Source organism: Chiloscyllium punctatum, chromosome 7, assembly GCF_047496795.1.
Source record: "Chiloscyllium punctatum isolate Juve2018m chromosome 7, sChiPun1.3, whole genome shotgun sequence".
Taxonomy (NCBI): Eukaryota; Metazoa; Chordata; class Chondrichthyes; order Orectolobiformes; family Hemiscylliidae; genus Chiloscyllium; species Chiloscyllium punctatum.
Genome location: NC_092745.1, coordinates 53,701,449 through 53,719,385, shown reverse-complemented (window position 1 = coordinate 53,719,385; position 17,937 = coordinate 53,701,449). Strand labels below are relative to the sequence as shown.

Below are 17,937 nucleotides of genomic sequence, written 5' to 3'. Positions count from 1 at the left end.
CTCCCCACCCCTTTCCACCTTCCGCAAAGACCGTTCCCTCCGTGACTACCTGGTCAGGTCCACGCCACCCTACAACCCACCCTCCCATCCTGGCACTTTCCCCTGCCACTGCAGGAACTGTAGAACCTGTGCCCACACCACCTCCCTCACCTCTATCCAAGGCCCTAAAGGAGTCTTCCACATCCATCAAAGTTTTACTTGCACATCCACTGATATCATTTATTGTATCCGTTGCTCCCAATGCGGTCTCCTCTACATTGGGGAGACTGGGCGCCTCCAGCAGAGCGCTTTAGGGAACATCTCCGGGACACCTGCACCAATCAACCACACCGCCCCGTGGCCCAACATTTCAACTCCCTCTTCCACTTTGCCGAGGACATGGAGGTCCTGGGCCTCCTTCACCGCTGCTCCCTCACCACCAGACGCCTGGAGGAAGAACGCCTCATCTTCCGCCTCGGAACACTTCAACCCCAGGGCATCAATGTGGATTTCAACAGTTTCTTCATTTCCCCTTCCCCCCACCTCAACCTAGTTCTAAACTTCCAGCTCAGCACTATCCCCATGACTTGTCCAGACTTGTCCTACCTGCCTATCTCCTTTTCCACCTATCCGCTCCACCCTCTCCTCCCTGACCTATCACCTTCACCCCCTCCCCACTCACCCATTGTACTCTATGCTACTTTCTCCCCACCCCCACCCTCCTCTTGCTTATCTTTCCATGCTTCAGGCTCACTGCCTTTATTCCTGATGAAGGGCTTTTGCCCGAAACGTCGATTTCGAAGCTCCTTGGATGCTGCCTGAACTGCTGTGTTCTTCCAGAATCAGTTATGATTAGTTGGCCTGGGAGAGGTTTGTGATGGCATTTAAAACAATGATGTTAATCCCGAAGGTTTTGGACAGAACCTCTGTTCTCCCCGACAAAGAAAATGAAAAGTAAGAGTCAGTTTAGTGGTCAGGTAAGGTGCTGGTGAGATGACATCGTATTTCACACTTGGGCTGGTTTTGCATTGCAAGTGATAAATGCAGAAGTTGCAACAGCCAGAAATAGTTCCTTGGGGATCTTCAGTAGCAGTGAAAATTTAGGAGTTTCTGTCGTTGTGGATTGAAGAGGTAAGATTGTGAGCAGGCCTATGCAGTTTAATCTATGTTCAAGATTGTGAGAGATTTCAGAAGTCATAGTCTTCTAAGGTCATTGTCTGAAACCTGTGTGTGGAATGATATAATAACATTTTTGGGGAAGGGGACCCCATTTTCAGAGTCATAAAGATGTACAGCACGGAAACAGACCCTTCGGTCCAGCACGTCCATGCTGACCAGTTAACCCAATCTAGTCCCACCTGCCAGCACCTGGCACATATCCGTTCAAACCCTTCCTATTCATATACCCATCCAGAAGCCTTTTCAAATGTTGCAATTGTATTAGCTATCACTTCCTTTGGCAGCTCATTCTGTACATGTACCACCCTCTGAGTGAAAAAGTTGCCTCTTAGGTCTTTTTTATATCTTTCCCCTCTCACCCTAAATCTATGCCCTCTAGTTCTGGACTCCCCCACCCCAGGTAAAAGCCTTTGTCTATTTATCCTATCCATGCCCCTCGTGATTTTATAAACCTCTATAAGGTGATCCCTCAACCTCTGACGTTCCAGGGAAAACAGCCCTGGCCCAACCCTGGCAACATCCTTGTAAATCTTTTCCGAACCCTTTCAAGTTTCACAACATCTTTCTGATAGGAAGAAGACCAGAATTGCATGCGATATTTCAACAGTGGTCTAACCAATGTCCTGTACAGCCGCAGCATGACCTCCCAACTCCTGTACTCAATACTCTGACCAGTAAAGGAAAGCATAACAAAATGTTGCCTTCACTATCCTATCTACCTGTGACTCCACTTTCAAGGAGCTTTGGACCTGCATTCCAAGGTCTCTTTGTTCAGCAACACTCTCGAGGACCTTACCATTAAGTGTATAAGCCCTGCTAAGATTTGCTTTCCTAAAATGCAGCACCTCACATTTATCTAAATAAAACTCCATCTGCCACTTCTCAGCCCATTGGCCCAGGGCAACAAAACGTTCAAACAACTTAAAAGGGAGGTTGTGGATATGGTGATTAGTTCATAGTGAGAGAGGGATCAAGCTATTTTTTTTGTTAGGAGAGGTCTCAGTGGAATTGCAGGGTGAGAGGCAGCATTTAAGAAGAGAACACACAAACATTTAATTAAGGGCAGGAGGGAAAGCTGCATGATCAGTTTAGTGAGAATAGATTGAAAGCAGCAAGAACCTAGATAATGATGTGAGCTCAGAGCTCAGACAGGTAGAACTGAATTTAGAGATATGCGTGAAGTTAGGGATCGTGCAAATAAAGTTTAAAAATCACACACACCAGGTTACAATCCAACAGGTTAATTGGAAGCACGCTAGCTTTTGAAGTGCCACAACCACCTGATGAAGGCGCAGTGCTCCGAAAGCTAGTGTGCTTCCATTTAAACCTGTTGGACTATAACCTGGTGTTGTGTGAACTTTAACTTTGTGCACCCCAGTCCATCACCAGCATCTCCAAATCGTGCAAATAAAAGTTCTTTTTGCATTCCACTTTATTCATGAGAATAAACAATAGCAGGGCCCAATGGTGTTCCATATAGTCCAGCTAAACCTGACGGTGAGAGTCGGCCATTGGTGACTGTAGACTTGAAGTTGATATTCCTTCGGCCTGTGGGAACTAGAAATGAGAATATGTGGGAAATGACTATAGTGAGGGTATGAAGCCTGATTGAGTAGATCAGTAGCTGTAGCAATGTTCTAATGAATACTGTGCTGCAGGTGGCGAGGGAGGTAAAAATAATGCAGCTGGAAATTGAAAAGAAAAGAATTTTAAGTCACTCATTGGATGGATTTTAACAGAGCGGCATTGGGATGAAGAACGGGAAGAGGGTAAAAAGAAATCATTCTGTCTGAGTTTGATATTGACGGACACGAAATTACAGCATGAAAAGGGTGGCATGAAAAAATGTCTGAAATTATATGGAGGGAGAGATCTTGAGATTAAGGGCATTGAATTCAGGAGAGAGGACGATGAATTTAAATTGCCACAGGATGGCCCCAAATGCGCTATGTAAATGCCAGGTGTCTGTCTTTTTTGTTCTGTTCCCACCCCACCCCCCCCCCCACCTTCTCTGCCCTTCCTCTGGTGCCCCCTCTCCTCTAGTGGCACACCCTCTGTTCTGCCCTCCTCTGGCATACCAACCCCTCCCCAGCCCTCTTCTGGCGCCCCCCCCCACTCCTCTGCCGTACTCCGGTGCTGCCTTCCTATGGCGCACACCCCCTCTGCTCTCCTCTGGCACCTGCCCTCCTCTAGCGCTCACTTCCTCCTCTGGCACCCCAACCCATTGTCTGGTGCCCCCCACCTTTCCTGTCGTCTGGCGGCTCCCCACGCCCCCTCTCCCCACCCTCCCACCCCTCGCCCTCCCCTGCCCTCCCCTGGCCCTGCCCCCGCCCCACCTTCCTTTGCCCTCCACTGGGGTCCTCCCTTCCTCGTCTGCCCTCCTCTGCGGCTTGTTCTCTTCTCCCCGTCTGCCCTCTCACCTGAATGTTCTGCCTCATTAATTATCTTTTGCACCTACTTGAAAGTAGTTTTTTTTTGTTGTACATTTTGACTTTGTTCAACTCAACTGTTCAATAATAAGAATCATTTTGGAATCTGACGCCTCTTGCCCCTTACTTTTTTTTTAATCCTTGCTCTGTTTCTCCATACTCCCTATCTGGTTTCATATGTGTATTTGACCCATGTCTGGCCAGGTACCAAGTACTATAAGTCTAAGTGATGAGGTGATTGGTAAGAATGTCTCTCAAAATTATTTAAGTCTATCTGTTCACATCATGTACCCAATGCACTGCACCATGTGACAGTTTTCAACAATTGGGACTCCAGTACTTGAACCAATAGCTCTGTTTTTCCCTCTAACTCATAGTACGTGCTGTGACTCTGCATGTGTTAACATCTACAGGAAAATTAAGTTACTTTGTAAAAATCCAGGTGATGAGGCATAGAACTCAAACCCATCCTTAGTGCTTTTTTTATCATTTATTTGTGGATAAACATTTTTACAGCCGTAGACTGTGCAACCCAATCATCATAGTTTTGTCTCTTTTTGTAAAAGTAGTTAGTTCTCACAAACTGAAAGCAATTAAAAATGCCTTCCTTTGGCTGTATTCCCAAAACTTGAGTTTCCACATCAGCTATATGTTACACATCAGCCGTCACTTAATTCAAGCATGACATCTAAGTCACTAGATGATCTGTGGTTCTAGAAAATGACTTATATTAATTATAGAACAGGTTTTATAAAATTATATACAGTATGAAGTTCTTTCCATAAATTGTATTTTTACAAACATCGCCTGCATATTTCTAATTAGAATGTTGCCAATCCCACAGCCCAACAGTAGCTCTCATTTTATCAGCATGATAAAAACACAACTCTTATTTTATTTAATTTGAAAAGGTTAGACAATGCTAAGTAATTTGACCAGAAAAAGTTCTATTCTGCAAATTAGAAAATTCATGTTTGTATTTATCGAAGTTCATTTCAGATAAGTATAAAATATTTTCCTGCTGCGTTTTTAAATGTAATAAACATCTCAAAGGTATTAGTAGTGTGCAATGAAACATTGTTGTTAAAATCATTTCATTTATTTGAACAACTTTGTGAAGTTCCATTAAATTAGAACTATTTGAAATATAAGAACCAGGATTAGGCAATCTGGTCCTTTGCGCCTGCTCTGCCACTCAATAAGGTCATGGCGAGTGGTCTCTGATCCACTTACCCGTGCTCCCACCATATCCCTTAATTTTTTTTTGTTAAACAACTACCTTAGCTTTAATTATATAAGCAGAAAGCTCAATAACCTAAAACAGTCTATTCATTTTGCAGTTGTTGATGACATGAAACATTAAAATTGCAAGCGTCTACCTTGCAAAGTGTTTTGGATCAACGCACGGGCATAGAATGAAACAGAATTCTAATTTCAGGATGGTTTTCTGTTAAAGTGGAAATGGGCAAAATTAACTACCATCTAATTCAGCTAGCAATGATGCAAAGGTGTATTGAAATCTTAACCTTTTGGTTTCAAATCCTAGTCTGGGATAAGTGACCTTTTTGTAGCCTAAAGAATCTTTCTAAGCATGTCTCTCAAAGTTTTCATTTTAATACAAAAATTTGGCATTTCCAAACCATGTACAGGATGATTGGCAAGTTGCACACTTCAATTTATGTATCAATAGAAAAGTTAAAATAATAATCTGTTTTGTCCTTTTAATATAATTGTCAGTAAAGTCATCTTTTAAAAGAATAATTTTTTTCATTATTTGTTCTTGTATTTACAAAAGCCTATCATTCAGTCAGAATAATTTATGATCATAGCATTGAAATACAATGGTTACCATTATGTTACCTGTCCTCAAACTAAATGCATTATCAATACCGTGCTCTGGCAATAGTGCTAAAACAAGTTCATTTTTAAAAAAAAAATTCATTAAAATAATTTGCGACCACAGCATAGAGCATCAGGATTCACATTTTATCAGCATGATTAAAACTCATTTCTTATTTGTTTAATCTTTTCACATTAAACAAGTGTTAAGTGATTTAACTAGAAAAAGTTGAACTGCAAATGACTTGCTGAAGAGTCCCAGGTTGCAGACCCATGTCCTAATCATTTAAATGATGCTCTAACCCCTCTTCATTGTTGATGTGCTAAGACATTCTGAAATGGAATTAAATTTCTTCTTTCAATATAAGCCTTGCTTAACATATGGTGTTGCACTTCAAATGCTGGAAAGCCTTTTTGTAAGAAACTTTACAATATATTTTCATTACCACATTTAAAATTGAAACCTGATATCTATTTCAACTGTTTTTGCTAAACTCTTTTTGTGTCATTTGAACTAGGGTGGTACTCTCGCAACCCCTGAAATTTGAGTGTTTTGATTGATATTTCATCGGATTAAGGGGAACTGATGGGTAGCAAGTAACTTCAGTGGTGCCCCCCGCGTGCTTAACTCCACATAGTCCAAAAAATTAAGAGTAGAGCCTTTTCAGAAAGAGGTCAAATATCTCTACATGAACAGGTGCTGAAAGTTTGATAGTGTGTTCTGTAAATGGCAATTGATGCTGATCAGTTATTAATTTTTTTTAAAAAGCTCATGAATTTGTATTACCCAAAGAAATGAAGAAGATGGTTCAAGAGTGGGTATATGGAGTTAGGTCATACATCAGCCATAACTTCATGTGAGGGCAAAACAAATCTGAGGGGTTAAATGTTCTGCTCCTATTCATAACTGAATAGGTACATCAAGGGAGGAAAATAAATCATATTTAAAAACAAACTAAATTGTCACAACATTAACCTTGAAGTACTGACAGATGATGAGGTTGTTAGTTGTCCATAGAACCCAAATTAATATGCATGTCTTTCAGTGGACTGTTGTGTCATGAATGTTGCTATGCAAGTTTGTTTTGAGAAAATGAATAATTTGTAAGGAGGTGGACTGCGATATCTTCCATCAGGTGCTGGAATTTTCAGCAGACTTAATGTCTTTTGTCATTAGTAACTAAAAGATTCTGAAGCAGAGTTAGATTATTTTGTCACAAGCAAAATACTGTCAGCAGTAACTGGGTGCATTACTAAAGATATAATCCTTTTCAAGCAAGACCAAGCTGTTTTGATTCCGATATTCTGAATGATAATTCCTTGCTGGCTGGCTTATTTTTACTGGGTAAATTGATACCTGGACATATGTGGCTTCACTGGACTGGTTATGGACTTTAGCCACATAGAAAGCAAATATAACTGGATCATAGGAATGCAAGTAGCCAAGCTTTGGAATAGCTTGTATTGGTGGGTCTGAATATAGGTATGGTATGGGAAAAAAATACTCTAATTGTCATTTACAGATTGTGATTAAGACTTGCGACCTTGACCGAGAGACAGAAAAGAAATACTTTTCTAGTAGATTAAAGGTAATTATCAAATATTACTAAGTTTTATTTCAGCTATTTCTCAAGGTATTTTCTCAACATGCAGATGTACAAAATGTTTGGATACATTAAATATTACCATTGATTATGATCATCTAAATTAGGAGCAGAAATAGACCTTCCCCCTTTATGCAGAGCTGCATATAAGCCTAGATTTTTCTTATTTAGATCGTAAGCAGCTGCATCACACCCATTGTCAAAATACTGCAAAAAATATTGGCCAGATTTTAGGGACACTGGGAAAACTAAGATGTTTGCACCTGACTTCCAAATCGTCTGCAAAATGCTGTAAATAATCGGTTGTCTATTTCATTTTTTCTGAAGTTAAAAGTTAAAGTTAAATTGAATTCGTTATCAGATCAAGAAGATTTTCAGACAAGATTATAAGATACTACCATACATGTTTTTCATAACATATTGAGCTTTTCTGTTTCCAGGCTAAAATTGGCATTACAAAAATGTTCTCAGACAACAGAGGCTACTCAGTTGTACTTATGACTTACATCATAAAAACCTAGTTATACCTCATTAACAGGATGTGCCTCTTTAAGGACCTCAAATTGATTACAGCCTTCAAAGGCTACATAAGAAATGAGAAGCAAAGGGAGGCCATTCATTGCACCAAACTTGCTTTGCTATTCAGTAAGATCATAGCTATGTGGACTGGCTGAGCTTCACTTTCCTTCCTGCCCCATTTCACCCTTAACTCTTTGGTGATCAACAAACAATCTTGCTCAATCTCGAATTTGCTCAATTACCCAGCCTTACTATTCCTAACAATCTTTTGAGAAGAAGTTCTTCTTTACCTCCATCTTGAATAGGAGACCTCTGAATTTAAAGTGTTCTCTTCCCCTCCCCCCCCAGTTAGTTTTAGATTCTTCCAAAGAAAGTACAGTCAAGCCCCCTCAGGATCTTATGCATAATAAGCTCATCTTTGACTCTTCTAAACTCCAGTGAGCATAAGCCCACCTGTTCAACCTTTTCTCATCGTATGGTGCATTCATTCCAAGAATCAGGCCTTGATGAATCTTCTCTGAACTTTATTGGTTAACCTATTCCTCCTTAAGATCAAAAGTGCAAAGTACTCCAGACACAATGTCAAAAATGCCCTCTACAGTTATATTTAATTTTCCCAACTGTTTTGCAATAAAGGCCAACTTCTGATTTGCTTTCCTGATTATTCTGTCAGCATGCTAAACTTTAGTGACCCGTGTGCAAGAGCACTTAGATTCTCTTTATTACAGCTTTCTGCATTGTTACCATTTTAAAAAATCTGCAATTTAAACAAATTTCAACAATTTTTGAAGATGTTAAATTCTCATACTCTCTTCAGGTTCTTCGTAATTGTGTTAACTTGCTATCCTGTCAATGTGAAACTGGATGCAGGGGATATCTCAACTCCGTCTCTTGGTTACTTTGTGAAGTATACTTTTAGTACTGATTTGAATTGCATTGCATTCCATTAATAGTTTGTAATGTCATCCTAAAAAAAAATGCCTTTTATTCCTATCTCTGATTTCTGTAAGTCAGCCAATTCTCTGTCCATGCCACTACCTTGCCTCTGACATTATAGGCTCTTATCTTATTTAGTAGCATCCTGGGCAGCATCTTGTCAAGGAAATTGAGTTTGCAAATTTACTATATACAGAGGAAAGTCGATTATCCGAAGATGATCTACAGGTCCCAATAGAAGTATCACATCAAAGACGTGTTTCCAGCTGGGATCGCGTCTTTTGTTGACAGTGATTAAGCAGGCACCGTCTCCAAATGACTGATATCTCACTCTCACTCGCAGAAGGGGTTCAGGGAGCGAGGGTGGGGTTGGGCGGGGGGTGTGGGGGGGGCTGCTGGGGCTGGGGTCTCGTGCACTGTGCTGCTGCAGTCTCCCGAACGAGGAGCAGACTTTTAAAACTCTGAGCCCCAGAGGAAAGGCATTTAATCAACTTTCCGAATAATCGATTATCCGAATGAAATAATGCCCGCCCATCAAGTTCAGATAATCGAGTTTTCACTGTAGTATTCAGCAACCGAATTGTGGTGTACTTGAAGCTAAACTGTTCAGCTTGACATACTGCCTGTTCACTTACTTGAAGACAGGAGCGTGAGAACCTGAGTAAATGTTATGGTGGAATCAAAGGACAGCCACTTCTGATGTCTTTTATGATACCAGATTGGCCTGCATGTATTTGATATACGTGACATTTTAACATAGGCTAATTTGCTTCAGTCACTTCTGGTCCCGATGCTTATTTTGGATTAAGCACATGTATGTAGTTTGAAGCTATTATTAAGTATTTCTTCTAACAAATCATTTAGAGTCATAGAGATATACAGTACGGAAACAGACCCTTCAGTCCAACTCGTCCATGGCGCCCAGATAGCCTCACCTAATCTAGCCCCGTTTGCCAGCACTTGGCCCATATCCCTCTTAAACCCTTCCTATTCATATACCCATCCAGATGCCTTTTAAATGCTGCAATTGTACCAGCCTCCTCCACTTTGGCAGTGCATTCCATACATGTGCCACCCTCTGCATGAAAAAGTTGCCCTTGGGTCCCTTTTATAACTTGCCCATCTCACACTAAACCTATTTACCCAATCCATGCCCCTCATGATTTTAAAACCTCTAAGTTCACCCCTCAGCCTCCGCTCCAGGGAAAACAGCCCCAGCCTATTCAACCTCTACCCATAGCTCAAATCCTCCAACCCTGGCAACATCCTTGTAAATCTTTTCTGCACCCTTTCAAGTTTCACAACATCCTTCTGATAGGAAGGAGACCAGAATTGCACACAATATTCCCAACCCCATACTCAATACTCTGACTTATTGAGAGAGTTGAATGCCTGTTGTCCACAGCTGATTTTAATTTTTGTTCATAATGTACAAGGGTACCAACAAATAATAATGAAAAACCTTCTTATTTAACCACCAATGCCCATAAATGAATATGAAGCAGAGCAGGAAAGATTTTCAGAAATATGAAACTGCTTGATTAGTGGAGAAGGGAGTGTTCCTTGGATGGTTCCATATGACTTAATTTATTCTGTTGACATTGTTTTGTACAGTTGTTTTGGGTTTGGTAATGAGTTCCTCACTCCCCTCATTCCACCCCTAATTGCTCTCCTGGCATCCTTCATTCCAAATGAAACACCTTCCACCCCAAACCCCACGTCACCATGAACACCAGGAAATCATTCCCTCTAGGCAATGAATCATGCATTTGGCAGTGTCTAGGAACAAGAATCTGCCATGTGTGAACATGCTTGTGTTATCACAGTTGCAGTACTGGAGATGCTGCAGCTGAGCTCATATTTCTACGCTAATCCTTGACTTGAAACTCCCAGTGAAACAGTGGTACTGTTTGGTGAGGACAGAATTGGATGTGGCTGTGATTCATCCTGTGTTGAGCAACCTGGCATGAGTACTAAACTACTAAATTGATGCCACTGAACCAACATTGTTGCAATGTCCCTCAATTATTGTCAAGTGTGCTGCGTGTTCTTGACGTATCAAAACAAGTACAACTTTATGTCTTAGAAATGCCTCGTTATTGAACTGTATGAATCACCTGTCAAACTTCAGGATTGACTGTTTTTCTCCATGTATCATGTATATGGAAGTGTATCTGCATTTGTGTGTTGTTAAAATAAGAGTGAAAAAAGTTTCAATGGAAGTGAAGACTTTAAGTTTGTTCATAATGTATAAGGGGTACCAACAAATGATGAAAAGCCTTCTCATTTAACCATCAGTGCCCACAAATGAGTATGAAGCAGAGAAGGGAAGATTTTCAAAAATACAAAACTGCTTGATGAGCGAAGGGAGTGTTCCTTGAATCATCTGGCTGGTTCCATATTACTTAATTTATTCTGTTGCCATTCAAGATTTTGTGAAAGTTTGAGTTTGGTAATGATTCCCCCCACCCCAACACCCATTTCATCCCCAAACAATTCTTGTATCTCCATGCCTTTATATCTAGATTACTTTTTAACGCAATCCTACATTGTCATCAACAAATCAATTGCTTTTTATTTTGCAGAGTTTATTTACAATTTGGTTTTTTACAGTCATTTCCAAATCGCAGTCCCATAATTAACATTTTCCTTAGATTACCTTATTTAATATGCTTCACAATGCCAGAGTTGAGGCAACACATGTTGACTGAAATAATCTTTCTAATTTGTAGTTGGCTTGGCAAGTATAATTTCTCCTCTATTCCTGATGAAGGGCTTTTGCCCGAAACATCGATTTTCCTGCTCCTCGGTTGCTGCCTGACCTGCTGTGCTTTTCCAGCACCACTGTAATCTAGACCCTGGTTTCCAGCATCTGCAGTCCTTGTTTTTAACAAGTATAATTTCTCATTAAGTGAGAGAAAGGAATTGGTTTATCATTTCTGGCATTGCTTCCTTGCAGGAGGTGGCTGGTTCTGAGGGTGATCCGAGCTGTGCCAGACTAGATGAATTTCCATTGAAATGTCAGAGAGGTCAGGCCAGAGCACAAAGGTAAAGGATGGGAAAACCAAGTATGCAACACTTAACCTGTTTAACACGTACAAGGGGAAATCAATAGAGACTCAGAAAAATTCAGGTGAGTGTATTTTAGTTTGAGTAAGTTATTTCATCATTATGACCATCAATATTGTTGCACCCTTGACCTTGGCATTTTCTTGGAATATTGAGTGGACAGTCGAACTACTTCCTTACCTCCTTGGTGCTGAAGATCTAGATTACATTGTTATTTTTCTCTTGCGTGCACACCACATGTACACGTGTCACTTTTCTCTAACAGAAGAGCTGTTTCCTTGGTGCCACACCAGAATTAGAGAGTGTATACATTGTGATGTGAATTCTTCTCCTTTCTGGAATTAGTGTATTGCAGCAGTGGCATGATTTTTGTTGTTGTAACATAAAACTGTCCACATAAGTTTGGGGATTGGCCAAGTACTTGAAAACACTGGACCATTATGCTACTTCTATTCTGATATGAATATAAGAAATAAATGTAAGTTGTTGCAAGGCAAGAACTATGTGCACATATTAGCAATTTTTAAAAAAAGCAACAACCAACATTTTTAAGACCGAGTCCTATAACTGTACGACATGGAAACAAACCCCTTGATCCAACTCCTTCATGCTGACCAGATTTCTTTAAGTTATCTAGTCCCTCTTGCCAGCATTTGGACCACATCTCTCTAAAGCCTTCCTAGACGGGTTGGATGAAGAGTCTGATTCCATGCTGTACATCTCTATGACTCTATTCATGTACCCATCCAGATGCCTTTTAAATGTTGTAATTGTACCAGGCACCACCACTTCCTTTGGCATCTCATTCCATACACATGCCATGCTCTGCGTGAAAAAGTTTACCCATAGATCCCTTTATATCTTTTCCCTCTCACCTTAAATCCATGCCCTCTAGTTTTGGACTCCCCCCACCCTGGGGATAGGACTGTAGCTATTCACCTGATCTCTGCCCTCATGATTTTATAAGCCACAGTCAACTTTTGAAAGTTCTTGCCTAATACCTTCAAAATTGTCCTTCCTCTAATTTAGAACTTTAACTTTTAGATCTGGTCTATCCTTTTACTGTAGACAGTGACAGCAAATTCTTGATAAAAGACTGCACCCATGTTAACAGTTATTTGTGATGCTGAGAAATTGAGAAGGAAGTCCTGTTACATTAGAAACATAGCTGCAATTGTCAAGGAAATCTGTACTGCAAAATACAAGTCCTTCATCTTTTGGCTCTTAATATTTAGTTATTGTCCTCAGTTGCAGCACGACATGGATTACAGAGCCTGGGCAAAGTGGCCAGCTCGCGGCGCATACCACCACCTGCAAATCTTCCAAGCCTCAAAGCGGAGAACAAGGGAAATGATCCTAATGTGAATATTATACCAAAGGATGGGTCAGGATGGGTCACCAAATCTGAACAACAAGAGGAAAGGTAGGTCTGCAATAAAGATGTCTTCATAGAATCATATTGCACTCAGTACGCACATGGTTAAAATGAATGTACATCTAATTGCAGCTTGCAAAGTACACTACTTTAGTTAATAAACAAAGTTAATGTTTTTATGTTATGAATATGGTTGCTTGCTGTCAAGAGCACTAATTGGTGTAGCATCCTTTGAGGCTAGGACATTGTCATCTCCAGAGGATATATTACAGAGGTCAATTATTTTCTTTCCCTGAGGAGAATTCTTTCTTTTTAAAAAGGTTGAATTTTACAAAGTGTTATGTATTCTTCAAATTCCTGACATTACAGCATTGTCATGTGAGAAATTTGAAACTCTCGATTTTATTTAAAGAATTGTTATCTTGTTATCTCATTTCCGAGAACTCTGTGGGAAGCTAGAGAACTGATTGCTGGGCCTCTTGCTGAGATATTTGTATCATCGATAGTCACAGGTGAGGTGCCGGAAGACTGGAGGTTGGCAAACATGGTGCCACTGTTTAAGAAAGGCGGTAAAGACAAGCCAGGGAGCTATAGAGCGGTGAGCCTGACCTCGGTGGTGGGCAAGTTGTTGGAGGGAATCCTGAGGGACAGAATGTACATGTATTTGGAAAGGCAAGGACTGATTAGGGATCGTCAACATAGCTTTGTGCGTGGGAAATCATGTCTCACAAACTTGATTGAATTGCTTGAAGAAGTAACAAAGAAGATTGATGAGGGCAGAGCAGTAGATGTGATCTATGTGGACTTCAGTAAGGCGATCGACAGGGCTCCCCATGGGAGACTGATTAGCAAGGTTAGATCTCATGGAATACAGGGAGAACTAGCCACTTCGATACAGTACTGGCTCAAAGGTAAAAGATAGAGGGTGGTACTGGAGGGTTGTTTTTCAGACTGGAGGCCTGTGACCAGTGGAGTGCCACAAGGATCGGTACTGGGCCCTTTACTTTTTGTCATTTACCTAAATGAGTTGGATGTGAGCACAAGAGGTACAGTTAGTAAGTTTGCAGATGACACCAAAATTGGAGGTGTAGTGGACAGCGAAGAGGGTTACCTCAGATTACAACAGGATCTGGATCAGATGGGCCAATGGGCTGAGAAGTGGCAGATGAATTCACATAAATGCGAGGTTCTGCATTTTGGGAAAGCAAATCTTAGCAGGACTTGTACACTTAATGGTAAGGTCCTAGGGAGTGTTGCTGAACAAAGAGACCTTGGAGTGCAGGTTCATAACTCCTTTGAAAGTAGTGTCGTAGGTAGATAGGATAGTGAAGGTGGTGTTTTGGTATGCTTTACTTTATTGGTCAGAGCATTGAGTATAGGAGTTGGGAGGTCATGTTGCGGCTGTACAGGACAGTGGTTAGGCCACTGTTGGAATATTGGGTGCAGTTCTGGTCTCCTTCCTATCAGAAAGATGTTGTGAAACTTGAAAGGGTTCAGAAAAGATTTAAAAGGATGTTGCCAGGGTTGGTGGATCTGAGCTACAGGGAGAGGCTGGACAAGCTGGGACTGTTTTCCCTGGAGCGTCGGAGGCTGAGGGATGACCTATAGAGGTTTACAAAATTGAGGGCATAGATAGGATAAATAGACGAAGTATTTTCCCAGGGGTCGGGGAATCCAGAACTAGAGGGCATAGGTTTAGGGTGGGAGGGGAAAGATATAAAAGGGACCTAAGGGGCAACTTTTTCACGCAGAGGGTGGTACGTGTATGGAATGAACTGCCAGAGGATGTGGTGGACGCTGGTACAATTGCAACATTTAAGAGGCATTTGGGTGGGTATATGAATAGAAAGTGTTTGGGGGGACGTGGGCCGAGTGCTGGCAGGTGGGACTCGATTGGGTTGGGATATCTGGCTGGCATGGACGGGTTGGGCCGAAGGGTCTGTTTCCATGCTGTACATCTCTATGACTCTGTTAATTAAATGATTGACAGGTTTTCATTTATGATGGGTAGCATTGAAGTTTTCAAACTTCTTGCGCTAAAAGATGGTTTTAAATAAGACAGTGAAGGAAATAGTTATAGGAGTGGCCCAAATTAATATACTTGCTGCTAAATGTCTTGCTTTTGGTAGAAAAGACTGAAACTGTGTGTTCCTATAAAGGAACTAATAATAGAAATTGTGATTTCAGTAACAGTACTACTGAAGCCCAAGTGCAAGAATCCCAGCAACCCAGTTCAGAATCCCCGGCCCCAAGCACCCAGGAGGTACCAACTCCAGTTGTGAAATCCTGGGCCCAGACTAATAACAAGCACACTGGCCAAGGAGATGGTAAGCATTTACAAACTCGAATGAGCCAAGATCTGACTTTGGTTCTCGGAAGCTATATTTGTTGATGTAATGCATATGGTATTTGAGTAATATTAGGAGATTGATGAATGAGTATTTGTGTTGAACTTTCAAAGTTTGCGTGCTTGGAGAGGGGCAATCTTTTTCTCCAGTCCCATCCAACTAATCGGTTCAGTTTTCATCAGAATCATTCTTCAGTCAATCACTGGCATGCACAGTAACAAGTGGTATCAACTTTTCTAATTTTTTTTCCCTTTTGCATCCCTGACACTGCAGTGGAGGGTGTCTGATCTTCACTGTCAAATAGGCCATCTTACCGGGATCACTACATTAGCCCTCCTTCAGATTATGCCACTTAAATTTCTCTTAATTTATTTGATGTTGCGAAACAGGTTCCATGTATGAAATGGTGACGGAAGTAGAACATTAATTGGCCTGTTGCACAAGAATAAAAATGCAAAATTTTCACTTCCTTGAAACCACCCTTGTAAAGTACCAATCCCTTAACTTTTTGTTACCCAAACACAGGATGTTGAGGAAGTTAAAGTCTGGCACGTCTGTGGAGAGAGAAAGAGTGAAGGTTTCAAATCTGGTATGACTTCACAACTGAATGATGTTGGAAAATAGATTCCCTTCTGTTTTTGACAGAGACAGATGAGTAAGAGATCAGGTAGTGTAGAGGCCCGCTGTAATGGACAAAGATTTTGTTTATCATGGAGAAAGGAAAAATGTAAAAATTGTGTAAATTAAGGTGTGAAAGGGAGAGATTGGTCCTTTCTATGAAGTACAAAGTAAACAAGACACAAACACAACATGGCTGAGGAGAAAAGAATATACAATAAATGGAGAACAAGCATATTCGGATAGTTTCTGAGATTGTTCAATTCAGTATTGATACCTGAAGGCTGTAAGAGTGCCTAAGTAGAAGATGAGATATTCTTCCTTGTGCTTGTGTTATACTTCATTGGAACGTTGCAACAGGCCAAAGACACAAATGTTTTGGCTTTGTGATCTACCGTTCCACATCATTCTCCTGGTTCTGAAAAGGATGGCATTGATCTTCTACAGATCTTGTCAACTAATTCATGCTACCTGCAATTTTGGGTTTGTTTTTAAACTGATCATTGCTTCAAATTCAGTCTTAACTAATTGAATACATATAAAATATGCATGCATGTAATATAAGCCATATCTGTCTTGCAATCAAAACTGACCAATAAAAATTGCTAATCTTTGTTTCACTCTTTAATAACTATTATAATTCTACTCTTACTTTTGGACCCTCTGCCCTTTTCAACTTGTCTCACTCTAAGCTCTGCTGATACTTACCATGTCTCAGTGCACTCACTTCTGAGTCATAAGGTTTTGAATTCAAGTACCACTACTGTGATTTGAGTGCAGAAGTCTGGGCTGGTCTAATACTGTGGGAGTTCCATAGTGAACCTACACCAATAGTTATCTCTTGGATCAATTGCAAAATACATTGCCAGTCATCATGTTGCCATTTATGGGAGCTTACGTGCAAATTGGCTGGAGGATTAACTACTTTACAACAGGGACTACATTTCAAAAGTACTTTCATTGACTGTAAAGCTATCATGATAAGCAGTATACTAGTGCAAATAGAAATATGTTGCTACACAACTCAAGGTTTCTTTTTAAAAGAACACCTTATGACATCCTCAGTGACTGCCATTACACCTAAAGGAGACTGCTCTTTTTTGGTTCCATTCATGCTCTTGCACAACAAGCTATATCTCCAGCAAAGACTTCTAATTACATTTCTATTATGCGTTCTTCTCTGGAAATTAAGTTTCCATCCTTTGCAGGTCTGATTATTTTGCATGCTGCCAATGACATATTATCAGGTGCATGGAACTTTTCATATACTGTGTTGACAGTGCTTACTTAGTCTGATCAGAATTGTCAGCAATTTAATAGCTGATTCTTTTTGGTCAGACTTGCAATATTTGTCATTGAAAGAAATTAAAATTACATCTTTTCAGGTCCTGATGTTAGTGGAACACTTTTTTGCTCCTGGTTTTACCCACTTCCCTACTTGACCACTTTTACTCATCCAAGCAGTTCATAATCAGTGACCGATTCAGTCTTGAGTGGGAGATACAAACTATATTTTGCTCCCTATCTAGAGTCCATCTGCCACCTAAATCCTGTTGTAGCAGAAATCCTTATTCATATGTTTCTTATCCAGTCCTGACTTCCCAAACATCTCAGAAAAACACCAAATTGTACTGGATTTTTCTATTTGTGTGCTCTTCCTCTCGATCCTCACTTTGTCCTTTGTAACTTCTGCTGCTCCCTGTCTTCCAGTGCTACAGATTGCATTATGTAACCTCTCTGGTCTGCAAATCAATTGTTCAGAAACACCCGCTGTCTGATTTATATTTGAGCAAATGTGGAGCTTGAATATAGTCCAGTACTTGGCAGAAACATGGAAAATATGGTGTTTAGATAAACGTTATTGTAATATTTTAACCTTTTTTTTGTTTCATTGTCAATGTCTGTATCTGTGGTGTGTTCTGTTCAGTCAGGTAGTTAGGCATTCTCATTCCATAATGCAGGGATACTTTGGTCTCAAGCATTCTGGACTGGAAATCTTACAGATTTTACTAATTTACAAATCCTTTGACCTCCGCGCATGA

General features: G+C 40.6%; 1 protein-coding gene across 12 annotated transcripts in view; it reads left to right on the top strand.

Annotated features, from left to right (window-relative positions):
- The window catches only part of prrc2c (proline-rich coiled-coil 2C), an 85,872-nt gene that overhangs the window by 3,907 nt on the left and 64,028 nt on the right, over positions 1 to 17,937 (top strand). For 11 of the 12 annotated variants that reach the window (XM_072573570.1, XM_072573565.1, XM_072573569.1 and 8 more), the window contains exons 2-4: positions 11,445 to 11,618; positions 12,803 to 12,977; positions 15,117 to 15,256. In XM_072573570.1, coding sequence (XP_072429671.1) covers positions 11,504 to 11,618; positions 12,803 to 12,977; positions 15,117 to 15,256 — 430 coding nt within the window. In that variant the 5' untranslated portion in view covers positions 11,445 to 11,503. Of the gene's footprint in view, positions 1 to 6,949; positions 7,016 to 11,444; positions 11,619 to 12,802; positions 12,978 to 15,116; positions 15,257 to 17,937 lie in introns of all 12 variants that reach the window. The other variant, XM_072573559.1, reaches the window with a different exon arrangement.